The sequence below is a fragment of the Ursus americanus genome, chromosome 14 (genome assembly GCF_024610735.1).
Source record: "Ursus americanus isolate L20-20 chromosome 14, mUrsAme1.1.p, whole genome shotgun sequence".
Taxonomy (NCBI): Eukaryota; Metazoa; Chordata; class Mammalia; order Carnivora; family Ursidae; genus Ursus; species Ursus americanus.
The window spans coordinates 59,375,151-59,399,910 of NC_142140.1; the positions used below are offsets into that span (position 1 = coordinate 59,375,151).

At 62.5% G+C, this 24,760-nt stretch overlaps 3 protein-coding genes across 5 annotated transcripts; 2 read left to right on the forward strand and 1 right to left on the reverse strand.

The window, feature by feature from the left end:
- The first annotated feature begins 846 nt into the window (after positions 1–846).
- On the forward strand, positions 847–6,085 carry ADAMTSL5 (ADAMTS like 5). Of its 3 annotated transcripts, none has more exons than XM_087867445.1 (12): positions 847–1,054; positions 1,331–1,526; positions 1,638–1,729; positions 1,964–2,024; positions 2,172–2,280; positions 3,370–3,641; positions 3,824–3,935; positions 4,285–4,371; positions 4,511–4,674; positions 4,834–5,032; positions 5,107–5,178; positions 5,507–6,085. In XM_087867445.1, exons 1-12 carry the CDS (start codon positions 990–992, stop codon positions 5,806–5,808), a joined length of 1,731 nt encoding a protein of 576 aa, XP_087723571.1. In that variant the 5' UTR covers positions 847–989; the 3' UTR covers positions 5,809–6,085. The 3 variants fall into 3 exon arrangements, with proteins under 3 accessions (XP_087723571.1, XP_045656116.1, XP_087723572.1); XM_045800160.2 differs by having other exon boundaries at positions 3,433–3,560; XM_087867446.1 differs by lacking the exon at positions 5,107–5,178.
- Positions 6,086–12,281: 6,196 nt separating this feature from the next.
- Positions 12,282–17,113, reverse strand: REEP6 (receptor accessory protein 6). The gene is made up of 5 exons (XM_045800180.2): positions 16,999–17,113; positions 14,018–14,111; positions 13,802–13,940; positions 13,443–13,611; positions 12,282–13,028 (listed from the first exon to the last, which is right to left on the reverse strand). Exons 1-5 carry the CDS (start codon positions 17,111–17,113, stop codon positions 12,991–12,993), a joined length of 555 nt encoding a protein of 184 aa, XP_045656136.1. The 3' UTR covers positions 12,282–12,990.
- A 604-nt stretch (positions 17,114–17,717) lies between these two features.
- PCSK4 (proprotein convertase subtilisin/kexin type 4) lies at positions 17,718–24,553 on the forward strand. Its single transcript, XM_045800175.2, is given in 16 exon segments — positions 17,718–18,225; positions 18,470–18,574; positions 20,095–20,187; positions 20,262–20,390; positions 20,479–20,555; positions 20,657–20,745; positions 20,995–21,167; positions 21,249–21,461; positions 21,991–22,091; positions 22,171–22,274; positions 22,343–22,460; positions 22,655–22,873; positions 23,042–23,166; positions 23,462–23,584; positions 23,725–23,984; positions 23,986–24,553. Coding segments are annotated over 16 exon segments (2,325 nt in total). The 5' UTR covers positions 17,718–18,030; the 3' UTR covers positions 24,187–24,553.
- The last annotated feature ends 207 nt before the right edge of the window (positions 24,554–24,760 follow it).

Here is a 24,760-nt window from a genome sequence, read left to right on the forward strand (position 1 = left end):
TGGGAGTCAGGAGTGCAGCCACAATGAAGTGTGTCTTGCTCCTCCGGGAGGGTCTCTGGGGAGGAGAAAGATGGTGCTTCTAGGCCCTCAGTTCCCACCACCTAGACTCCCACCCCTCAAGTGAGTGCTGAGTTTGTGTGGCCGGAGAGGGGGTGTCAGAAGGCCAAGCCCTCTCCCCCATCTCAGCTCTCCAACCAACTTCTTCCCAGGCCAGCCGGGGCTCTGGGTTCAGAGAGAGGCAGAGACACAGCTAGCTACACGGCTCTGGGCAGGGAAGGGGACCTGCCCAGTGGTCCCCAAGGTTCTCAGCACCTGGAGCCACCATGGGCCCCAGCCCTGATGCCCCAGATCGAATGTCAGAGCCAGGGCCTGAGGACCAGGGAAACGGGGGCTCAAGAGGGCCCAGAGGGTCCACTGGTACAGGACCAGTGCCCAGGATCTCGGGGCTGGAGACCTCCAGCTTGTCCTCTGCGTCCTTTGGGCTCTGTTGACCAGCAGTCAGCCTGGCCGTGGCCTGAGAAAGGACTCACAGGTGGCTACTTCCCTCCCCCTTTCTCTGGCAATGCCACGGTCAGGAGGAGGGTGTGGATAGCAAGTGACTTCCTCCTTCCCCTTACAGATGGGGAAACTGAGGCCCAGGGAGGCAAAGTCTGCCCCCCCCCATCTACTCACCCCCAGATGCCTCCCTCTTTCCTGCATCACCCTCATCAGTGGCCCCTTTCCCTCTGCAGGCTGCCCTTGGTGGGACCCACACCCTCTGCACATGAGGTCACGAGTTGGCAACTGGACTGGGGCCAGGTCACCCCCCCCCTTGTCATCCCTCACTCCAGGGGCTCCCTGCTGCCAGGGTCTGGGAGCTGAGGTGGCCCTGGAGGCCCAGGTGCAAACAGGGGGCTTCTGCCAGGGATTCGGTCCCTGACCCAGCCCCCACCAGCCGCACCTTCTGCCGAGTCCCTCCTAGAGCCCTGGACTGAGTCCAGCTGGTCCCCATGGCACAGATGGGGAAACTGAGGCCCAGGGAAGTGGAGTGGCTGGCCCTTGGCCACACAGGAAGGTAGAAACAATGACGGTGGGGTGAGCGGTGATGGGGCCCCGACCCTGGAGACACCTACGCACTATCCTGGAATGATTCCTTCCATAATCAGACACAGATTTAGCACCTACTGGGTACATTATAAGACAACACACAGTCAGTAATAACAAAAGCAGATAATTCTTTGAGCTCGCCCTCTCCACTCCCAGGCTCTGTACCACCTGTCTTTCTTACCTGATCTGATGGACCCCTGAAACTTTCCTGTAACAGGGGCTCTGTTATAACCCCACTTTTCAGAGACAAGAACAGAGGTCCAGAGAGGTTAAATTACTGCCCCAAATCACACAGCCAGTTGGGACAGAGCTGGGGTTCAGACCCTGGCCTCCTGGTGCCCCCACTGCAGCATCCTCGCTGCTCCCCCACGCTCCGCCCCCTCCAGAACCTTCTTCTGCTGTGGACCCTCCTGAGCTGTGGTTTAGGGGGCAGTGCTCAGGTAAGGGGGCACATGAGTCCAGGGAGCCAGTGGACTTGGGGGACCGGGCCAGCAGTCTGGGGGCCACCAGGCTCCTCTCCATGCTGATGGTGCCTCTCTCTCCCCAAGTAGGGTCCAGGTGAGTGGACGCCGTGGGGTTCGTGGAGTCGCTGTTCCAGCTCTTGTGGGCGGGGTCTGTCCGTGCGCAGCAGGCGCTGTGTCTGGTGAGCACAAGGCTGGGGATTGGCGGGGTGGGGTGGGAGGGGGGTGTCTGCCCCTGCTCTCCTGCCAGCCCGCCCCACTCCTGGCCGCACCCTCAGCCTGCCCACACATGCTGTGCCTTTTAATCCCACTGATCCAACTGGAATGTGGGTGGGGTTGGCCAGGCCAAAGGGGGCACGCCAGCTCTGGAAAGGTTACTGGGGGTCCTGACCACACTCTGGCCATCTTGCTCCTAGGTTTCCTGGGGAAGAGCCGTGCTGGGGAGACTCCCATGAGTACCGCCTCTGCCATTTGCCGGTAAGTTCTGTCTGCCTCCCAGAGCCTTGGCTGGGCCTTGAAGACCTTCTGTTTCCTGGCTCAGGGCCCCAGATACACTTGCCACCCTGCCAGGTTCTCCAGGCTCCCCTGGGGCTCTCCCAGCCTCGGACCTATCTTTGTCCTCAGGACTGTCCCCTGGGGGCCATTCCCTTCCGAGACCTCCAGTGTGCCCTCTACAATGGCCGCCCTGTCCTGGGCACCCAGAAGACTTACCAGTGGGTACCCTTCTATGGCGGTGAGTAGCTTCCCTCCTGCTGGTCCAGAAGAGGCAGGAGAGCTGGCAGGGAGGAGTGGCTGCTAAGAAAGCAAGAGGACTGAAGGACCACAAGCAGAAGAGAACATTAGCACTGGGGCTTCGAAGGTTATAAAGGAGTTGAAGTGACGGGGGAGAAAAGCAATGTGACCTGTGCAGTAGGAGCAGAGGGAGGCAGGGTCTGTCCTGCTCAGGGTTGAACACCAGGCTGAGAATTTTCTTGGAGCTGTATCCAGAGACCGAGAGTTCTCAAACTTATCCCCGTAGCAGGAAATGTTGCCACATTTAGCCGAAGGCAGCAAGTTACATAACCGTGTGCCCGGGGCAGCGCGCCTCCAGATTTAAGGAAACGGGCAGCTTTAGACACCATAGTGGGAGCAGATACAGATACAGAGAGCATTCCATCCATCAACCTCATTGGGTTTGGGGGGGGGGGCTTGGGGTTTTTTCCTCCAAGAATTAGAGGAGATTTGCCATGATCCCACCCCTACAGAGGCCTGCCAAGGCCAGTTTGGGCTCTGTTCCAGGCGGGGTCTGCCAGCCAGGCTCAGGGGGCTGGGAGCCAGGAGGGGCAGGGGTCAGGGCTGTGTGGGCTTGTTCCTGTGATCGGACTGCCCATTCTGCCCCACTGCCAGGCAGAGGGGGAAACTGAGTCCTGGGGAGGATCAGTGACACACCCGGGCTACGCAGAATTGGGTCAGCACTGAACGCTTTTTATTGGGCACATGCTGGGTGCAGGGCCCAGGTGCTGAGTGACTTCTGCCCACGGCTGTACCCCAGAGCCTGGAACGGTGTTGGGAAAGTAGTAGGTGCTCTGTGAGTGTTCTTGGAACTAAAGAATGAATGAAGAATGGGTAAGGATGTTAGCAATGGAGAACGTGTAGGGACCCCCTAACGTGGGAGCTTAACCTGAACGAATGAATGCATGTGAGCATGCGTGCACGCAGGCCCAGGAGCCTTGCCTGGGACGGTCCCGGAGTTCTCGGAGGCAGAAGGCTTAGGTTCCAGTCCTGGCTCTGCCTCAGCCTCCATGTGCGGCTTTGGCTGAGTCTCTGGGCCTCATCTGCCTAGGGGGAGGGGGCCGGAACTCCGACGGAGGGACTCCACTGGCCACACAATTCCTCCCTCCCTCAGCGCCCAACCAGTGCGACCTCAACTGCCTGGCCGAGGGGCACGCCTTCTACCACAGCTTCGGCCGCGTCCTGGACGGCACCCCCTGCAGCCCGGGGACCCAGGGGCTCTGCGTGGCTGGCCGCTGCCTCGTAAGGCCTCGCGGGGCCCGCAAAGCCCCAGCCTTCTCACAGCCGGGCCCTAACCTCAGACCCCATCCGTTTCAGTCCCAGGTCCCGCCCCTTCCCTAAGCCCCGCCCCACCGCCCCGTCCCCTCCCCGTCCCGCCCACCACTAGGCTCCCCCGCAGCCTCTTCCCTCCAGAGCCCGCCCCTTTACTCGTGGGCCCCGCCTCCAGCGCGGTCCGGGGCCGGGAGCTGTCGGTGAAGCCGCGCCGGTCCTCCCTGCCCCTGTAGAGCGCCGGCTGTGACGGGTTGCTGGGCTCGGACGCCCGCGAAGACCACTGCGGCCGCTGCGGCGGCGCCAACGAGTCGTGCCTTTTGGTGCAGCGCGTGTTCCGAGACTCCGGTGAGCTCCCTCGCCGCCCTGCGGGCTGGCCCAGAGTGGCCCTTTAACGAGCCTCGGGCCGGAAGCGAAGTCCCGAGCTGATTGGACAGGCTGTGGCCCGCCCCCTCCACCTCTTCATTCTGATTGGTTATTGCCAAATGGTCCCGCCCTTCCCGGAGCAGATGGGGTTCTAACTCTTCCCCTGCTGCTCTTAAACGAGAATAATCCTGACTCCAAAAGTTAACCGATCGTTTGGGGGTTACCAGGACCCCCTGGTACCTCCTTACCGCAGTATCTCATTTAATCCTTAAATCGTCCCTCAAATACCCTCCCACCTGCGCCCCAACAACCCTCCTTTCCTCCTGCCCAGGTGCCTTCGCTGGGTACTGGAACGTGACCGTGATCCCCGAGGGTGCCAGACACATCCGTGTAGCCCACCGGAGCCGCAACCACCTGGGTATCGCGGGGTCCGAGAGGGGAGGCGCCCTGCTGGCCGCCTGGGAGCAGCCGGGGAGCCTGAGGCCGGGGGAGGAGGACGCCGGGGTTGGGAGGAGGGACGGGCGTTTCGGGAGCCCGGGCTGACCTTTCCCTTGCAGCGCTGGTAGGGGGCGACGGGCGCTATGTGCTCAACGGGAACTGGGCGGGCAGCCCACCTGGGACCTACGAGGCGGCGGGCACCCGTGTGGTCTACACCCGCGCTGCAGGGCCAGAGGAGATGCTGAGCGCGGCTGGGCCCACGTCCCAAGACCTGCTCCTGCAGGTGCGGGCCGGCCTCTGCGGGGGGCGGCTGGGTAGTGAGGCGGGGGTGGGAGATGGAGGAGATGGTTGGGTTACAGGAAGGGGCGGGAGGCAGGGGTCAGAGAGAGGAAGCCAGGCCATGAGGTCCAGGTGCGACTCCCTAGGTATGACACCCCTCCAGGTCCTCCTCCAGGAGCCCAACCCGGGCATCGAGTTCGAGTTCTGGCTCCCTCGGGAACGCTACGGCCCCTTCCAGACGCAGGCGCAGGCCCTGGGCTGGTCCCTGCGGCAGCAGCAGCCGCGGGAGGTGGAACCGCAGCCCCCTGAACTCCCCGCAGCCCCGGCTACCATTGTCCCACGGATCCCGACCCCCACCCCAGGTGAGGCGGGCATGGCCAGGGTGGGAGCCAGCAGGGAGGGGAGGACTGTGCCCCTGACTGTTCGGCCCCCGCAGACCCCTGCGCACCCTGCCCCGACACTCGAGGTCGAGCCCACCGCCTGCTCCACTATTGCGGGAGTGACTTTGGTGAGAGACCCCTAACCCCAGCCCTTACCTGGCTCCTAACGGACCTGAACTTGACCCCAGTCCTGCTGACTTTTGACTGCGATCTGACTTTACCTTTTACTCCTTGACCTGACTCCAACTTCACTCCTTCTGACCCTTTGCCCTAACCTGACCTTTGACCTCTAATTGATCCCTGACCTCACCTGACCCCAGCCCCTCCCCCCCGCCACAGTCCCCAGGGACCCCCAGTGCCCCATCTGACCCCGGTTCCTTTCTCTGGCAATGGGATGCGTGTGGATGGGGGCCCGGGTGGAGCGTCCAGCCAGCCTGCACACGGTCCTGCCCGCAGTGTTCAGGGCCCGCGTGCTGAGCCGCCTGCACCAGGCCCAGGAGACGCGCTACGAGGTTCACGTGCAGCTCATCTACAAGAACCGCTCGCCGCTGCGGGCTCTCGAGTACGTGTGGGCACTGGGTCGCTGCCCCTGCCCCCGGCTGGACCTCCACCACGAGTACCTGCTGGCTGCCCATCGCCGCATCAGCCCGGATGGCACTCGGGACCGACTCGTGCTGCCCCGCACGGGCTATGCCCGGACCTGGAGCCCCGCTGAGGACAGCCGCGTGCGCCTGGCCGCCCGCCATTGCCCCGTCTGAGCCCCTCGACAAGGCCCCTGCCACGTGCAGCAAGACATGCCGGACCAGGCTCCGACTCAACATATTTCCCCTCTTGCCCTGGCTTCCGGCGAGCTTAGAACTATCTCCCGCCCACGGCTCTGTGACTTCCTGTCACACATGCTTAGACAGCCCTGCCCACGGTCAGATCCACTGTCATCAGCAGGAGCCACTGGTGAGGACACACTGAACAGACTTGAACTCATTTCCTCTCTCACTCTGGCTGACAGGAAACTCATAGATGTTTTACACTTCGGAACTTTGTGTCTGTTTTTACTCCCTTTGCCTCACACTCACTTTCCTAGAACGCTGTCATAAACAAGCAAGGCCCAAAGGAAGACATTGTAATGAATCAGTTTCCCTCTTGCCCTTGCTACCAGGAAGCTCACTGCTATTTAACCACCTGACACCCTATGCTGTCTCTTCTCATGGACACACATAGGCTGCATGTATTCAAAAATGCCCTAACAAACAGGGATGCTCCCCAGAAGACACACCTAACCCGATCCTGTAATGTACTCACTTCCCCTCTCGCCCTGGCTACCAGTGAGTCCGGAGATAATCTTGAGAGCCTCAGCAATTTTGGCTGGGTTTCTTTCTTTCTTTCTTTCTTTCTTTCTTTCTTTCTTTCTTTCTTTCTTTCTTTCTTTCTTTCTTTCTTTCTTATTTCTTAATTTCTTTCTTAAAGCTTTTATTTTTTTAAGTAACCTCTACACCCAACGTCCAAACCCACGACCCGGATATCAAGAGTCGCATGCTCCACTGACTGAGCCAGCTGGGCGCCCCTGGCCGGCTTTCTTTCAGGCAACACTGCTATCCATCTCTTGTTTATTCCTGTTTTTTTAAAAAGATTTTATTTATTTATTTGACAGAGACAGCCAGCGAGAGAGGGAACACAAGCAGGGGGAGTGGGAGAGGGAGAAGCAGGCTCATAGCGGAGGAGCCCGATGTGGGGCTCCATCCCAGAACGCCGGGAACACGCCCTGAGCCAAAGGCAGACGCTTAATGACTGTGCCACCCAGGCGCCCCTGTTTATTCCTATTTAAATTTTACAAGCACAATTTAAAAACAAGGGCACCCCAGTTAAGCATACTTGTCCGCAGAGCTCCCAGGATGTGCTGGTAGTCAGACCCACGATCCTGCTGTCGCAGTGTGTGCACCCCGGCCCTCCTCCTTCTCCTGGTCCAGTGCACCGGCCCCATGCCCCCTTGGGGGCCACACTTTCCTGGCATGCCATCCAGGGCCACTAGAGGGGGGGGGGCCACAGCTCTCAGCCTGTCCCCTACCCTGTGTCCTGGAGATCTTCTACTCATCTATTCTTCTGAAACCAGGAAGGACGGACCTCGGTCATGTGTGAATTGGGGGTACCTGGGGGCTGTCATTCAGCAAACCTCCTTGGGTCACTCTGGAAGGGCCTCCCTTTAACCTTCCTTCCCTGGGTGGGATGGCTGATGCCTGTCACTCGGGACAGTCTGAACTCTGTACTGACCGTGCTTGTGTTTTTCTCTGGGACAAGGGATGCTCAACTCACCTCAACTGAGGTGTCAGGTTCAGCGCCTGACCTTGCAGGTGACCTGCAGGCAGACCCTGCCCCTCTCTGGGCCTCAGTTTCCCCATCTGCAGGTACCCTTTTAGCCCCTCGCAGCTCTGAGCATGGGAACCACGTTCCTCGGACTCCTCCCCGGTCCCCCGGCCAGCAGCCTCTCCGTCCAGGCCTGGCCCTGTCTGCTGCAACAAGTGCTGGCGGTGGGCATCCCTCCGGTCCCTCCGCTGAAAGCAGGGCGCAGTTCTGGAGGAGGCGTGGGTCCTGGGCGCCCCCTGGTGGCAGGACGGGAAAGCAAGGGATTCAAGGCACTTGGAATCGCCTGCAGCCCCCAAGGGTCCCATGCTGGCGCCCCCCACGCCCCCTCCTCCCACACGCCAGCCTCCTTACACAGCAGCCAGGCCCAGGGCCCCTTTATGCCTGTCCGTCCTGCCAGCACCTCCCAGCCCTACCCCGTGGTTGCCCCCTCTGCCTCACTGCTGTCGTGTGGGGTATGTAGGGGAGCGGGGGTCCGTGGGGCAGCCCTGCCATGAGCTCCCAGCCAGCGAGGAGAGGCCAGTGCGGGGTGCACTCTGGCCCCAGGAGCAGGGCTCCCATGTCTTCACTGCCCCCTCCCCTGCACAGCAACATTGTTTCCAGGGAAGATCACGTCACAATCACACAATCACGGCGGACACGCCCTCGATTCGGGATTTGCTCTTTAGCTTTTAAACAAACACTTGAACAATTAAAAGAAAAGACGTTGCAATTCTAAAAACGTTCAGGTCCGGCACAGGGATTAAAACCACGGGTGGTCCCATAGAGTGACAGGAGCGGGCGGCCGAGCTCCGCGTCTTCCTCTCTACGATCGCTGGCTCTCAGTTATTAGTTACCGTGTCCCCACGGGAATATGCGATGCCCGTTCGGGTTAGAGGGGAAAACATCGCCCAGAGGGGCACAGTGGGGACGTCAGGAACATCTGCCTGCGGCCAGCTCCCTTGGCCGAGGCCTGGTGGGTCACAGCTGTGATTTCTCTGAACTGACTTCCCATAGTAGAGGAGAAAGAACAAAATCAGGCAAGTTAGAAGCATGTCCTGTTAGTGACGGGATGGTAACTGCAGCAGTTGTGTCCGGGGGGGGGGGGGCATTGGTCCCCCGAGAGGTTCTCCCCACGACATTGCAGGAGGCTGGCTCTGGGGCTCCCATGCTTTTCTTACTATTTTTAATTCTCTGCAGCCAGCACCCCCCGACTGCCTGCCCAGGGCCCGCTCTCCCCTCCTTCTGACCCTGAACTAGGACTTGGCCCCAAAAGCTGCTAAGAGCCCCGGGCTGTCCCACAGCCCCCTGGGGTTACACGCAGGCCATGCAGGGTATTGACGTGGCCGCCGTGGAAGTACAGCTAGGCTGTGTCCACTCCAGCTGAAGGGGTCCTCGTGGGGGCAGGCTGAACACATGTCCAAATCCTAATCTCCAGAACCAGTGAATGGGACCTTCTTTGGAAAAAGGTCTTTACAGATGCAGTTAGGAGTCTCATCATGAGATGATCCTGGATTATCCAGGTGGGCCCTAAACTCAGAGACAGGTGTCCTCACAAGACAGACCCAGGAGACAGCCACGTGGCTGTGGAGGCAACAGTGGAGGGACATGAACGCAAGCCCGAGGGTGCCCGGAGCGGAGCAGGTGGAAAGGACCTTCCTCCCTGACCTCCGGTTTCTGGCCTCCAAAACGTGGGAGAATAAATCCCTGTAGTCTTAATCCTCCCGTGCGTGGTCATTTGCGTCAGCCTCCCCAGGACACTCGAACGCTCACCCTGCAATCTCCGACAGCCGTGTGCCCAAGGAAACGAGCTCTGCTTACCAAGGCCAGTTCTAGAATGTTCCTAGCAGCTTTTGTCACAATAACCACACACTGGAACCCGACAGCGGGATGGTGTATATACACTCAATGAAATACTGTCCACCCCTCCCAAAACTGAAGTACGGGTCACCGCTGCAGCAGGGCGGTGAGTCTGACAGCCGCCGTTCCGAGTCCCGCAGGCAAGGGCAGGACACTGCACAGCCGAGACTACGTGATACACACGGACAAAGTCAATGGAGTCAGGATGGGGCCACCCCTGGGGTGGCAGTGACTGGGAGGGGACGGCCGAGTTGCGTCACTAGCTCTGAGTTGCTGGTTACACTTTTCCTTGTGTTTACATTAAAAACAAAGCAGGGGCGTCTGGGTGGCTCAGTCCTTAAGCGTCTGCCTTCGGCTCAGGTCATGATCTCAGGTCCTGAGATAGAGCCCTGCATCGGGCTCCCTGCTCTGCTGGGAGCCTGTTTCTTCCTCTCCCACTTCCCCTGCCTGTGTTCCCTCTCTCGCTGGCTGTGTCTCTCTCTGTCAAATAAATAAAATCTTAAAAAAACAAAACAAAACAGGTCTGAGGGGCTAGAGGTCATTGTTTCCACCAGGTACGACAGGTGTGTCCTCCCACCTGTGCCCCCTGGTGAGTTGAGCCCTGGCAGTTTGGAGAAGATCTTTGAAGGGACACAGCTAGAGCCCATTTTGCTGCCCCCTGATGGTGGGGGTCAGTGCCAGGTGCAGAGCGAGGCTGGTGTCTCCTCTCCGACCCCGGACTATGGCCACACCACAGTCTTCAAACAACTGGGCCAGCGATAAGCAGATTCCCAGATCTCTGTCCGCCACACCCATGTGGACTTCTCAGGGCGGGGTGGGGGGGGCTCATTAATGATTACGCTCGGTCCTTCCCTCGCTCCCAGCAAAGCCTGTGTCCCCAAAGGCAAAGTCCTCACCACACCTTCCAGGGATCTGCGAGGTCAGCCTCACCCCCTCACGTCCTCTCTCCCCTTCACTGTCAGCTCTGGCCACACTGGCCACCGCGCTCGTCCTCTAACCGGCCAGGCACAGTCCTGCCCTAGGACTTTGCATGTGCTTTTCTCTCTGCGCAGACCACGTTTGCCTGGCTTTCAGGAGACCCAGGCGCTCTGACCTGACTTTCCTATGTCCTTCATGCCTCTACTCAAAATCACTTCTGTAGACAGGTCTCCGACTGCGCCTGACATTGCCACCCCCGCAACACCCACGTCCCTCCGACATATATATTTATCACGCTGTTGTCACCTCGCCAAATCCTCAGGAGCAGAGATTTCTATCTCCCTGGGCCGTTACTGCACCCTCGACTGCTCAACAGGACCTGGCATACAGTGGGTGCTCAGTATACGCTGAATGAGCAGATGGATGAATTGGCCCAGTGGCTCTCCAGCGGCTCTCAGTGCTCCTTCCTCCCTCCCCGGCGTTCTCAAGGATGAGGACACCGGCTGCTCAGGGCTGCCTCCTTCGGGGGACCTGTCTTGGATGAATGGGGCCACCACCAGCTGCAGACAAGCTGGGCCTGCTCAGGCGGGGACAGGGATGACGTGTCAGTGGACCGTGGGACGCGGCACAGACACCGGCAGTGTCTCCAAACATCGTGTAACGTCCCCGGCACGCGATTCCCCGGGTTGCGAACCCCGGAGTTATAGCCTTGTCAGCCTCGTGCTGATGCTCCCCTTGTGTTTCTACCTGAAGTTGTGATCGGGGCGCCTGGGGGGCTCGGTCGGTTAAGTGCCCCGCTCCGGATCTCAGGGTCGTGCTCGGAGGAGAATCTGCTTGAGATTCTCTCCCTCTCCCTCTGTCCCTCCCCCTGCTCATGCTCCATCTTTCTCTCTCTCAAACAAATAAATCTTAAAAACAAAGAAGTCGTGGGGCGCCTGGGTGGCTCAGTCGTTAAGTGTCTGCCTTTGGCTCAGGGCGTGATCCCAGTGTTCTGGGATCGAGCCCCACATCAGGCTCCTCCTCTGGGAGCCTGCTTCTTCCTCTCCCACTCCCCCTGCTGTGTTCCCTCTCTCGCTGGCTGTCTCTCTCTCCGTCAAATAAATAAAATCTTAAAAAAAAAAAAAGAAGTCATGATCACCCCGAATCTTGGAGAAGCAGCCCTTGGGTGGGTGGGGCAGACTGTGGCGGGCACTGAGGGGCCCGGGACCTTCCCCGCTGTGGCTGCAGACCCCGGCTAGGGACTTGTGTTTGGGTGATGGGAGGTGCCTCAGGGTACAGCCTCTCTTGGGGGTGGGCTGAGACTCGGGACTGGCAGACACAGGTGGCAACCCACCTGGCCTTAAGACAGAACTCCAGGTCCTGCCCCCCAGGCAAGACCACCTCCTTGCTCAGCTCCCCACCCAAACCCCTGCCAGAGTCCAACACAGGCTCTGCTTCCAGGAACCTGCCCTCGAATACGGGGTGTTCTATTTTGTGAATATACTGTTGGATTGAGTTTGCTCTCTTTGCATCTATATCTGTCGTGCAACAGGCTTGGCACCTTCCTTGGGTCTCCACCTGGTTCCATGATCAGGGCCATGCTGGTGTCAAAAAAGAGACCAACTGCGGGCTGCCAGTGACACCCTTCTCCCTCCTCCTGACTTCCATGAACCCGTTCTGATGGCAACCGCCAGCCCCCACCTTTGCCGAAGGCTTCCTCCTGCCCTGCCCCCACACTGCAGCTGGAACAAATGGCCACTGCCCTCCCCCCCAGGGACCAGCAGGGATGGTGGGTGGGAGAGGTCTCAGGTGCGCAGGTGACACTGGCTCCCACAGTGCCCATGGATGGAGCTCCAGGCGCCCACAGCTGCTAAGGGCTTGGCAACACCCAAGCTTAGCTTCCTTCCTCTCCCCATGTCACACTCCGCCCCCTGCAGTCGCCTGGGACGCCCTCCCAAGGAAAGGACTTATACTCCGATGCTCTCGAACCCTCCTTTGGGAGCCTTCTCGGCCACATGGGGAGACCTCGGGCACACGCGTGGGGCCACACGGCATGCGCTCCTGATCAGAGGAGACCAGGCCCACGAAGGCCCTGGCCCAGGGCCTCCCGCACCCCTGAGGACAGACGGCCAGACGGAGCTCGTCCAGGTGGGCTTTATTGCGTCCCCGCTAGCAGGCCAGGTGCTTCAACCGCCAGCAGTGCTGCAGGTACCGGAGCTCGTGTCTGCGGTGGGGCCAGCGGCAGGTGACCTCCGTGGTGGACTCGGAGGAGTACTCCAGGGAGGACTCGGACGGGCAGGAGACCGGCAGGTCGGTGCCCGAGCTGCTGCTGTTGGGCTGCGCCGAGGAACCCTTCTCCTGCTGTCCGCTGGACTTGGAGGCCTTGGGAGCCGGGTCCTCGGGCCCATCTGAGGTTTTGTTGAGGGGCTGCGTAGGGATGGTGGAGCCACTGGGGGACTGCACGACGGGGGGGGCCTGGCTGGAGGTGGTGCTGGGGCGCAGCACAGAGCCTGAGGACTCGCGGGCTGGCTGGGGTTGGCCCGAGGAGGTGACGGATGACTGGAGATGTTGTGGGCTGGCAGCCTGGGGGGGTTGGTTGGAGGAGTTGGCTCGTGACCGAGGCTGGCCCCGGGACTTGCCAGGCAGCTGGGAGGCGCTGGCGGGGGAGTGCAGCGGGGACTGGCCCAAGGTGGTGCGTGAGGAGCTCCCGGGGGCTGGCTTGCTCGGGGACGAGGGCCTGGTGGAGGACTCCACCCGGGAGTAAGCCGAGGAATCCGTGGAGGCCTTGGGCTGTGATGTGCTGCCCAGCTCGCCAGCCGGCAGCTGTGCGTAGAGGCGGGGCGAGCCTTTCACTTGTCCTTCTGGAGCTGGGTCACGCTTGCTTTGGCTGCAAAGAGACAGCCGTAGGGGTGAGGTGGGCCTGGCCGCACCTGCAGGCCCCAGGCAGGGAGTGGGGCAGGGTAGCGGGGACGAAGGCCATCCTCCCATCCTCCACGGGGACAGCTAGCTATGCACACACCGTGTTGCACACGCACAGGCCCTACCTCCCAGGGGCGGGGGCTACGTACGGTCAGCTCCAAGGGCAGCTGAGGGGGTGACGAGAGCCCGGCCGCGGGCCAGGGTCTGTAGGACTGGTTCCCGAAAGCGTAGGAGAGAGAGGCTGACAGTGAGGGGGCAAAGCCGGATGGGGGCAGCCAACGGGGCGGGGGCAGGAGTGAACGTGGGCAGGGGCCGGCGGGCTGGGACATGGGCAGACAGAGGCTGGGACAGACCCGCAGCCCCGCGCCCAGGGGGCACATACCGTCCCGGGTTATTCCGGCTGCCACGTCCAGAGCTCGCCCACTGAATTCTCTCACGATGCTGTCCACGGCCTCGTGATGCTTTAGAAACAGTGGACGAATGGCGCGATGATACAGCATGTGAGCCCCGTTCCAAGGTCCCGGAACCATGCAGAACAACAGGAAGGCGCACTGTGGGCACAGGTGGGGGTTACACCCCGCGTCCCCCGGGCACGAGCCCGGACCTCCCCCACAGACCCCCCTTGGGAGGGGCCTACTTCCTCAGAGAGGGGGCTGAGTCTCCTCGTCGCACCCAGGAGGCAGCAGGGTGGGGTCCCCTGACAGGGCACCCCCAGTCCTGTGTGTGACCTGGGGCACCCACCTTGCCCGCGTAATAGAAAGGGAACCAGGACAGGAGTAGATCGCTGAAGAACTCGGCCAGCCCGAACAGGCCGTATACCACCCAGTAGACGAGCCACGTAGTGTCGTCGTCTTTGCTTGGGCTCTCGATGGCTTTGATTCTGGGGGGAGGTGGGCAGAGTCAAGGGCTGCCCAGGGCCCCCATACGCCCCCCACCGGACAGCCAGCAGGCACTCACGAAGCATAGGCTGGGTACACAAAGCCGATTACATTGCACAGTAGAGACGCCCCGAAGCCGAAGAGAAGATACAGGCTTAGCAGAGAGGCCGCTCCTGTGGAACACAGGGTGTGGGCAGGACGGCGCCCCCCCAGCCAGACCGTGGCGCCCCCAGGCCACCTCCTGGCCTGGCAGGCATGGTCTGCAACAACCACTCCCCCCAGAAGCCTCGGGGGCCCCTCTGGGATGCGTCTGCTGCCCCTGCAGCACCTGGGCGACCCCCACCACAACCCTGAGCCCCATGTTGTGTATCTGTGACCAGTGAACCGGTCGGTCTTCCCCCAACCTCCAGACTGTGGAGGGCAGGCGGAGACCTTGGCCCTGATAGGTAGAGTAGCTGCCCAATAAATGTTTGTTGAATGAATACGTGACCGTCTGCAATTATAACTGCTTACTCCAGGTCCTGGGGGAGGGGGTGGGCACAAGGGACCAACGTTTGAATGTAAGCGATGGGAGGAAAACCTAAAAGAAAGGCCGTTTTGTCATTAAGGCTTGATTCCCAGTGAGCAGAGAAAAGCAACATCTGTAACTTTGATCTCAGCGGAGTTTTCCATCCTCACCCCCGCAGACAGTCCGGGCGGATCATCTGTGCGGCAATCCTGGGCGCTGGGGGGCTGAGCAGATCCCCGGCCCCACTCCGTCGATGCCAGGAGCACCCCCAGTGGTGGCGACCACCCATGTCATGTCCCCAGACACTGCCCAGTGTCCCGAGGGGGACAGCATGGCCCCGTGTGAGGACCCTTGTCTTAGTGCGAGACAGCTAAGCACAGTAGAGCCCCCCCCAGACCCAGGAGAGCCCTCTGCTTTTCCACCTACCACGCGACACCAAGCAAGTCTCTTGCTGCTTGGAGCCTCAGTTTCCCCATCTGTCAGTGGGGTGGTAAGGGCCCTGTCTGCTAAGGTTGCCGTGGTGATAGCTAAACACCACTCCACGGAGGGAACTCCTCCTCTCTCCACATTTACTGAGCACCTTGTAGGCATGCAAACACCTTCCCAGCCATGAGGGCTCAGAGCGAACACTGTTGGGGGAGGCGGGGAGCCAGGAGCGGAGCCACTCTGAAAGCAGAAGTGGTAAATACTGCATTTATTAAGTGCTTCTTGGATGCAGGTCCCTGCACTTCCCCGCTGTAGCTCATTCAATGGCCAGAACAACAGGGGAACCCAGGGAGTGAGGCCCAAGGTCACTCACAGAGCCTCTGGGCTTCCGGAGCGTTTTACAGTCTCCAGCCTCTCCCCCAGGCTGTTATCTGCAGAGACAGAGGTCACTTGTGTACCAAAGGGCAGAGTCACCCTCACCCTTCCCTCCACCTGCATTAGTCTTTATCCCTAGGGCCTGGGGTCAGGAGAGGGAGGGGAGCCTCCCCCGTTGGCCCTAGGAGGTCTGGTCACTGCCTCCTTTGTTATCTGGTCTTGGGATTTGATCAATTGGGGCAGCTGGGGCCCAAGAGTTCCCATATCTGGGTGAGGGGGAAATTGCAAGTTGGGGAGGAACAGCTTTCCAAGGGTTCCTCTCCCCTCAATCCCTATTCCTGCAGCCTCAGCAATGGGCGGATGACCTTGGACATGGGGGGGGGCACAGTCCCAGAGATAAGCAACAGATGGGGCTTGGGGGTGGGGGGTTAGGGAGGGGTGGATGCTCCGGACAGGGCAGGTGGCAGAGGCAGCCTCGCTCAAAGCCTCTGACTCTCTAGACCTCAGTTTCCTCCCTGTGACTCCCAGCCTCCCCAGCAGGCCCCTCCCCAGTGGTCTATGACCTAAATTTCCTGCCCACGGGTACCAGGGATGTGGAAAGTCAGCAGAGAAGTCAGGGCCTGCTCTCAGGGGCAGATTCCTGGCTGAGCTGACATGGTTGGGCACTGGAGGCCTGGGGGAATAAATATGGACCTTCCCTGGGTGCTGGGCATGGGAATAGCCCTGCTGGGGGGAAGAGGGAGGGAAGAGGACTCCCAGGATTTGCACACAGAAGGTGCTCAAAATGTATGCCCCTGTCCTCATCCAAAGCCCCCTGTCAGGTCTGGACAAAGTGTCCCTGTGATCCATTCCAGGGGGCCTCCTGGAAGAGGTGGCAGCACTGATGGGCCTGGAACACGGAAAAAGAGGGAAGGAAGGCATTTAAGGAGTGCTTACTAGACAGTTTGGGAGGGTGGCAGGGGCCACCCAAGGTCATTGAGGAAGAAAGGAAGAGGAGGCATTACTGGGATGGTTACAGTCAGGAGTAGCTGGACCCCCTCTCCAAGGTCCCCGGTCCAATAATTCTCCGACACCACCACAGCAAACAACCCAACTCAACTATTCACACAGAGTGGGCCAAGCCATTGGGGAGGAGAGGGAGAGGGCAGGGGGAGGGGCCGGTACTCTCAGGAAAACAATGGAGGTAAGAGAGATGGGAATAACCCTTCCCCTCCTGGCCTGGAGCATTCCCGCTCGAAAAAACAAAAAACGAAAAAACGGTAAGATCTCTACACTTGCTTCTACGCTGGGATTCATGTGGGACGCGGGTGTGGCAAGACTCCCAGGGCACTGGCTGCCTACCCGTCGACCTCTCCTCCCCCAGGGCATACAGAGCAACTGGAAGAAGCGGACTTCAGCCTGGCGGTCACCCAGGCGGTCACCCAGGGCCACCAGGGAAGGGGCAGCGAGGCCTCCAGACCCGAGGACGGGAGTGGAGGTAATGCAGGGGCCGAGACAGGGGGTGACACTCGCCCAAGATCGCACGGCGGGGGCAGGGGAGAGGCTGCAGGCAGACGCGAAGTCCTGGTCCACGACCCCTCCCCAGGATCTCCGTCTCCCTGCTGGACAGTGGGGTGCTCCCTGCCGTCCGAGCCCGGACCCCGCAGAAGGCGCCGGCCGGAAAGGTCAAGTCCGGGACCCGGGTGCCCCAGGGTCTCAATGTGCCCGTCGGCGAAATGGAGCAGCAGCCCCGAGCGCCCCGGACGGCTCACCCGCGGCCAAGTACCGCCTGTCGACACCTGTCTTGGCTTCGAGAGCCCCTAGCGCTTCGGTGGCCAAATTCCTCTGTTCCAGAAGGCGCTCGAAGCGCTGGCGCAGGCCGTCCATGGCACCGGCGGGCCCGGGGCTGGCAGCCCGAGCTCGACGGCTGCCCCGCGCACCGGCCACGCAGCCCGTGTGCCGCCTTCCCCAGGCGCGAGCAGCCCGGCTCCGCCCCCGGGCTGGTCTCCACCCCCGAGCTGGTCTCCGCCCCCTGCCCCCCGCTCCGGCCAATGGGAGGGCAGGGCGGACAAAGGAGGTGGGGCCTGCCCCGTCTCCCCCGCCGCATTGCCCTCTGGCGGGCCGCGGCCGCCGCAGCCGCGACTCCGAGGGAAGGGGGCGGGGCGCGGAGGCCGTGGGTGCCGATTGGCGGAGCGGGGGCAGGACGTAGCGGATTGGAGGGGCGGGGTCATGGCCGGGGATTATTGGCTGAGCTGTTGTGGGGGCGGAGCTGGTGGGAGGACCCAGAGAAAGGCCAGAGATGATTGGCGAGAACAGAGGAGAGGCGGGGCTGATCATAAAGGAGGAGGGACAGAATCTCAGGGCAAGGGGATGGGACCGAGCTAAGTCCAGGAGGCGGGACTTACTCGGAAGAACAAGTCCGGTTGGACCGGCAGGAGGCAGGGCTGATTCAAGAGGGAGGGGTGTGTGGGAAAGTGGGCGGGGCCACACAAAGGGGAGGGGACACGTCTAGCAGCCGTGATCTCGCTCCTCTTGGTCGGAAGATTTGGTCCCTGTACAAATGGGGGAGACTGAGGCTCCAGAGGGTTTGGATCTGCGGAGGACCGGGGCAGGCGTATGAACCCCCCCCCGACTTCGGCCCGATCTTCGCGGTCCTCAAGGGGGAGCCGCAAGGGCCTCTGGGAGTTGAAGCCTTCCAGGGGTTGCTATGGCCTCGGGGGCGGGGCGGGCGCCTGGGCCTACTCGGCGGTTTGGCCAGGGGGAGGGGCTTTCGGAGGCCCCGGCCCGGCCCCGCCCCCGCCGCCATGCGGCCCGCCCGGACTGCGCTCTGGCTGCGCCTAGTCGTGGCCCTGGGCCTGGCCCTCGTTGGCCCCCTGCCTGTGGGGTGGTCCTCGGCCCGGGCCCCCATCTATGTCAGCAGCTGGGCCGTGCGGGTGTCCCAGGGCTACCAGGAGGCCGAGCGCCTGGCGCGCAAATTCGGCTTCGTCAACTTGGGGCAGGTGGGTAGGACCCAAATGGACAGGAAGGTCGGGGGCTAGACGACCCCAGACCCCGGAGACGGGAGGGGTACCCAAGATATCAAGAACCCCCAGCCCACCCCTGCCTCGACCAACTTCAGATTCTGGGACCTCTAGAGGACACCTGGTTGGAGGAGGGTGCACGCAAGAGGTGTGGGCCACTGTCGTGGGGGATTCCATCTCGGAGCCAGGTGCCATGGTTGCGGATGCTTCCCCACGTTCCCAGATCTTTCCTGACGGGCAGTACTACCACCTGCGACACCGGGGCGTGGTCCAGCAGTCCCTGACCCCACACTGGGGCCATCGCCTGCGCCTAAAGAAAGACCCCAAGGTGAGCCTGGCCTGGGGGTCTTGGCCACTTCCTATTACTTAAATCACCTGCTCTCTCTGAGTCTGGGTTTCCACTTGGTCCTCCCCTATCCCCGTCTGTACGGGAGGACCATATCTGGAGAGCAAGGGTTTACGAATGGGTGCCACGCTCACCTCAGGGCCTGGCCCGCTGTCAGCATTTCTTGTCGCCCCCCACCCAACTCCCCTCCTCTAGCTCACCCTGAAAGATCAAGGTTCCTTTGTACCCTATAAAGACGGCAGATACCATTCTAGTTCCTGGAATGGAGAGAAGGGAGTTGGCCCTTTTTAGGACAGAAGCAACGGTTCCAGAGTAGGAATCCTGTGTGAAGTCACCTGGTGAGACTATGAGATGCTCAGAGGGTTGCCAGATTGAGGAAAAAGGCTTTAGATAACAAGCTGGGGAGTAGAGGCTGAGTCTGCAAGCTGTCAGGAGTCATGATGGCGGTATGGTCTGGGTCTGGGGTGGGGGGGCGCTGATCAGCATGGAGGCAAGAGGCTTTGTAACTTGAAACCCACTGGGAACACTGGGGACAGAAGTTGCTGGTTTCAGATGGGGTTTGCAGGAGAGAGGCCAGGGTTTGCCAATGGACTGGATTTGTGGGATAGAGAGAAATCAGGGCCAGCTCCCAAGTCTGAAGATGGGCAGATGGGAAGACAATTGCCCCATCACTGAGATGGGGGTGAGGGCACATGAACTGGTTTGGGGGGTGGGAGATCAACAAGGAAGAAGGAAGCGCAAAGGTCTGAGGAAGAACAGCCTGGGGCAGGCAGAACAGCATGTGCAAAGGCCCCAGGGCGAGGGAGCCACTGTGGCTGTAGCAGAGGGAAGCTGGTGAGGGCCAGATTAAGCAGAGCTTTGTGGGCCCTGGAGAGGGGGGCAGCATGGGAGGGTCTCAGCAGGGGGTGATGCCACAGTGTTTTAGAGAGGCACGGGGGCAGAGGGGGAACTGGGGAGGAGGCAGGTATGGCCATCCAGGGATGTCTTGCAAGGGGTGGGGAGGAGTGGTAGAGAGAAATGGCCATTACAGTGGGGAGATGGGCAGGTCTTGGGTAGAAGGATCTAGAACGGGGACTGGGGAAGGAGCAGGGTTGGACTTCAAGAGCAGTGGCCACATGGCAGTGGGCCCAGGGGACTGGTGATCTGAGGGCCTGGTCCCCTCATGGCAGAGCCCCAGGCACGTGGGGACCCCAAAGAGCAGCCTCAGCAAACACAAGGTCCTGGGCCTGATCCCACACCATGAGGAACCCAGGACAGGCAGCGGAGAACCCAGACACATCCCACCCCCGCTGTGGCCCCACACACAACCTCCCCTTGGTGGACCTGGGGAAGAGGCCTGTCTTCCGTGGAAGCAGCCCGGGGCCTTTTGGTGGGACTCGGTGGGAAAGATTGGGAGGGGCAGGGCCCTCTCAAGTGCGTGGCTGTGAGGGCAGGACCGTTGGGAGGAGGGTGGGCTGGCTGTCGGGGTCCAGCCCCCTCCTGCAGTGCGCATTCGCCTCCAGGTGCAGTGGTTTGAGCAGCAGACGCTCCGGCGGCGGGTGAAGCGCTCGTTGGCGGTACCCACAGACCCCTGGTTCCCCAAGCAGTGGTACATGGTGAGCGGGCCGGGCTGGGTGGTGGGGCCAGGCGGGGCCAGAGCCCCACTGACGCCAGCGCCCACCTTGCACAGAACAACAAGGTGCAGCCGGACCTGAACATCATGCAGGCCTGGAGCCAGGGGCTGTCGGGCCAGGGCGTTGTGGTCTCTGTCCTGGACGACGGCATCGAGAAGGACCACCCAGACCTCTGGGCCAACTACGTGAGACCACGGGGACCGGAGTGCGGGGTGCGGGCTGCCCAGGTCCCACGGCCAGCCCCCACCCGTCATGTCCCCACTCCGCCCCCAGGACCCCCTGGCCAGCTACGACTTCAACGACTATGACCCAGACCCCCAGCCGCGATACACTCCCAGTGATGAGAACCGGTGAGCCTGGCATCCTCCAGGGGGTGAGGGCAGCCCCCAGTGCCTTGCGGGGAGCTGGTGGGGGGGGGCTGTAACGGGCTCCCCTCTCCCCTTGGCACCAGGCACGGGACCCGCTGTGCTGGGGAAGTGGCAGCAATAGCGAACAACGGGTTCTGCGGCACAGGCGTCGCCTACAACGCCCGCATTGGAGGTATGCAGGCTCCAGCTCCTTCCACCAGGGATACCGCATAACCGGGAATGCCAGATAGGGGGCTAGCGGGCAGCCCCAGGAACGCACGTCTGGGGGATACGGGGCCCAGGTCAGGTAGGGGAGAGCCGAGCCCCACGCGGATGCCCTCCCGGGGGCACAGGGAGCCCAGCGCCTGGGCTGGGCAGGCCCGCAGAGGTGGGGTGCGGCGGGGCCATCCGCAGAGGCCTGACGCCCCTCCCCTCCCCGCAGGCGTGCGCATGCTGGACGGCACCGTCACGGACGTCCTGGAGGCCCAGTCGCTGAGCCTGCGGCCACAGCACATCCACATCTATAGTGCCAGCTGGGGCCCCGAGGACGACGGCCGCACGGTGGACGGCCCGGGCGTCCTCACCCGTGAGGCCTTCAGGCGTGGCGTGACCAAGGTGAGCGCACCCCGGGGCTGCGGCGGGCCTGGGCCTGCTCTCAAGGCCGACGCCCCATCCCGGTCCCGTCCCTGTGTGCAGGGCCGCGGTGGGCTGGGCACGCTCTTCGTCTGGGCGTCGGGCAACGGCGGCCTGCACTATGACAACTGCAACTGTGACGGCTACACCAACAGCATCCACACTCTCTCGGTGGGCAGCACCACCCGGCAGGGCCACGTGCCCTGGTACAGCGAGGCCTGCGCCTCCACGCTCACCACCACCTACAGCAGCGGCGTGGCCGCTGACCCGCAGATCGTGAGTGCCCGCCACACCCCCAGGTCCGGCAGCCAGGTCTCCTCTGTCCCCTCCTGCCCCCTGCCCCCTCCCCTCCTGCCCCCTGCCCTCTCCTCTCCTGTCGCCTGTCCCTTCCTGCCTGTCCCCTGCCCCTCCCTCCTGTCCCATGCCCCCTCCCTGCCTGTCCTCTGCCCCTTCCCATCTGCTTCTCCCTCACTTTCTCTTCTGCCCCTTTCTCTCCCATCCCCTTGTCCTAATTCACTCCCTCCTCCTCCCCTTCTACCTGTCCCCTCCCCCACCTTCCCTCCTGCTCCCCCTGCCTTCCTGCCCCCTACTTCCCCTCCTCCCAGGGCTGCCCTGTGACACCTGGAACACAAATGGGTCCAAGACCAGGCCCCAGTGTTGTCATTCCTTCACACACCCTCCTGTCTTCCAGGCAGGGCCGGCTCCCCAGGGCCCTGTTCCTGGCAGGATCTCTGCGGTACCTTCTTGAACCAAGTCTGGGTTTTCATGTGTACCAGGCCCTCCAAGTCCCCCTGTCTGCCCCTAGGTCACCACAGACCTGCACCACCAGTGCACGGACAAACACACAGGCACCTCGGCCTCGGCCCCGCTGGCTGCGGGCATGATCGCCCTGGCTCTGGAGGCCAAGTAGGTGACGGAGGGGACCCCACTTACCGCGCTCACCCCCCAGCATGGCCCCAGCTCACCTGCCCTCGCCTGCCCCCAGCCCGTTCTTGACGTGGAGGGACATGCAGCACCTGGTGGTCCGCGCGTCCAGGCCGGCGCAGCTCCAGGCTGAGGACTGGAGGACCAACGGTGTGGGGCGCCAAGGTGAGGCAGGGCCTGGGGGAGGGGGGGTGCCACGTCCGGGGGCGAGTGATGACCGCCCCTCCGCACAGTGAGCCACCACTACGGCTACGGGCTGCTGGACGCCAGGCTGCTGGTGGACATGGCTCGGACCTGGCTGCCCACACAGCCCCAGCAGAGATGCGCCGTCCGGATCGTGCACACCCCCACGTGAGCGCCCTCCTCAGCCGCCCCCCCACCGTGCTCGCCTGTCATCTCCCCGCACCTGTCGTTACCTGGGGGGGCGGGTTGGCAAACCCGTGGGAGGCTGGTCCCGAGGCCTCTGTTTACCCACCTGTCAAATGAGAGGGAGGGCCCCACGATCTGAGCCCAGACCCCGCCTGCTGGCCCCCCTCCCCCGGCAGGCCCGCAGGAGGGGCCCTCACCCCCCACGCCGCCCCTAGCCCCATCCTGCCGCTGATGCAAGTGCGGAAGAATGTGTCGGCCTGCGCCGGCCGTGCCAACTACATCCGCTCCCTGGAGCACGTGCAGGTGCGGCTGTCACTGTCCTACAGCCGCCGGGGGGACCTGGAGATCTCACTCACCAGCCCCATGGGCACCCGCTCCACGCTCGTGGCCATCAGGTACCCGGGAGGAGGACCCGGCCTGCAGCAGACGCTGGGCATGGGGAGCACACTGCGGTCAGGGGGGGTCCGGGTGGGGCTGCTTCCACCGGACACCCGCCCCCGTGGGAGCCCTCCCCGCAGCCAGCACGGGGCCACCTCCGCCCCCCACCCCACCTTCTGTCCCAGACCCTTGGATGTCAGTGGCCAAGGCTACAACAACTGGATCTTCATGTCCACCCACTTCTGGGACGAGGACCCGCAGGGCTTGTGGACTCTGGGCCTGGAGAACAAGGGCTACTACTTCAACACGGGTGAGAGCTGCACGCAGGCTAGGGCTTCGGACTCTGGGGCCCCCCGGGTACCCACTGCCAAGGGGCTCCCTGCGGTCTCCCCGAGAGACCGAGCAGGTGTGTCTGGTGTGGAGTACGTACCCGCTTACCAGACACCGTCCGTGACCCGTGCACAGTGGGTGCTCAGCCCGGCGCCGTCAGGGTCTGGGACTCCCGCTCGGGGGCGGGCGGCTGGGGAGCGGGGCCCAGAAGGGCAGGAGCAGGCTGCCAACAGCCTCTCCCCCTCCTCCCCGTGCCCACCGCGACCCCTGCCCAGGGACGCTGTACCGCTACACGCTGCTGCTCTATGGGACGGCCGAGGACATGACGGCGCGGCCCCCGGGCCCCCAGGTGACCAGCAGCGCGTGTGTGCAGCGGGACACAGAGGGGCTGTGCCAGGGTGAGTGCCTGGCGTGGCGTGGCCCGGCCTGCCCGCTGGGAGGCGCAGCAGCGGGCAGTGTGCGTGTGCAGCCCGGGGCGGGAGGGCAGACAGGTGCCGGGCCTTGGCCTCACTCCCCCTCGTCTGTGTCCCCTGTGCAGAATGCCACAGCCCCGCCTACATCCTGGGCCACCTCTGCCTCTCCTACTGCCCTCCGAGGTACTTCAGCCACACCCAGCAGGCAGTGACCGCGGGGCCTGGGCGCTCGGCCACACCTGCCCTGCGCGTCTGCTCCAGCTGCCACCCCTCCTGCCACAGCTGCCGCGGCGGCTCCCCGCTCAACTGCACCGCCTGCCCCCCGTCGTACACGCTGGACGAGCACCGGGGCTCCTGCTCAGGACCTGTCCCTCCCAACGGCTCCCCCCCCGCCCACCGCAGTGGCCCACCCCAGCTGCCACCGTGGCCGAGCCCGGGCCGCGGTCCTGGCCTTGCTGGCCATGGCCGTCGGGAGCCCCTTCCTCTGCAGTGTCCTCTCTGTAGGCTGCCTGCTGCCGTGTGGGGGCCTCGCCAGTGCTGGGGGTCAGCCCGGGTCCAGCTGCTGGCGGGCACCTAGAGACATCTGACTAGGGGGCAAACGTGCCTGGGCAGGCACCTCTGTCCTGCTCCTTGGCTTCTGACTGGAACCCGGGCTGGGGATGCTGGAACCTGCCCTGAGAGGGCCCTGGCTGATCACGGAGGCCCGCAGGCCAGGGGCGGCCTGCACTGAATCCTAGACCTGAAATGGGCAGGGCCAGGTGAAAGACAGAGAGAGAAAAGTCTAGTTACACAGTTGGGGTGGGGGTGGGGTGGGATGGCGCAGAGGTCAGGCTGTGACACCCATCCCTTCCCAGCCCCAGAAGTGGGTGGGAGGGCAAGGGGAACAAATGACACCGTCCAGAGTCTCAGGCACCACACTCGACCTCAGAGTTTGCAAATAAAGGTTGAATAGGAGGTGCCAAGTCTGTGGTCTCCTTTGGGGCAGGGGCAGCCGCATCCCCGGGGCATGGTTGGGGGTTCCCCCGTGCCCACGTGGAAACGGTCTTCTCCCAGACGTCAGGCCCCAGAGGACCCAGGGGCCCGCAGAGGAGAGGGGGTCAGTCCAGGTGCCAGAGACCCCAGTTGTGGTGGGGGCCGGAGCGGGAGCGAGGTGGAGGATTC

Coding starts and splice junctions, on each gene's coding strand:
- REEP6 (XM_045800180.2), bottom strand. CDS start 17,113: ATGGACGGCCTGCGCCAGCGCTTCGAGCGCCTTCTGGAACAGAGGAAT. Junction 13,612..13,801: donor CTTTCTATTACGCGGGCAAG/GTGGGTGCCCCA, acceptor CTGTGCCCACAG/TGCGCCTTCCTGTTGTTCTG. Junction 13,029..13,442: donor AGCCGGAATAACCCGGGACG/GTATGTGCCCCC, acceptor GTCTCTTTGCAG/CCAAAGCAAGCGTGACCCAG.
- ADAMTSL5 (XM_087867445.1), top strand. CDS start 990: ATGGCACAGATGGGGAAACTGAGGCCCAGGGAAGTGGAGTGGCTGGCC. Junction 1,527..1,637: donor GTTTAGGGGGCAGTGCTCAG/GTAAGGGGGCAC, acceptor CTCCCCAAGTAG/GGTCCAGGTGAGTGGACGCC. Junction 5,033..5,106: donor GATCCCGACCCCCACCCCAG/GTGAGGCGGGCA, acceptor CGGCCCCCGCAG/ACCCCTGCGCACCCTGCCCC.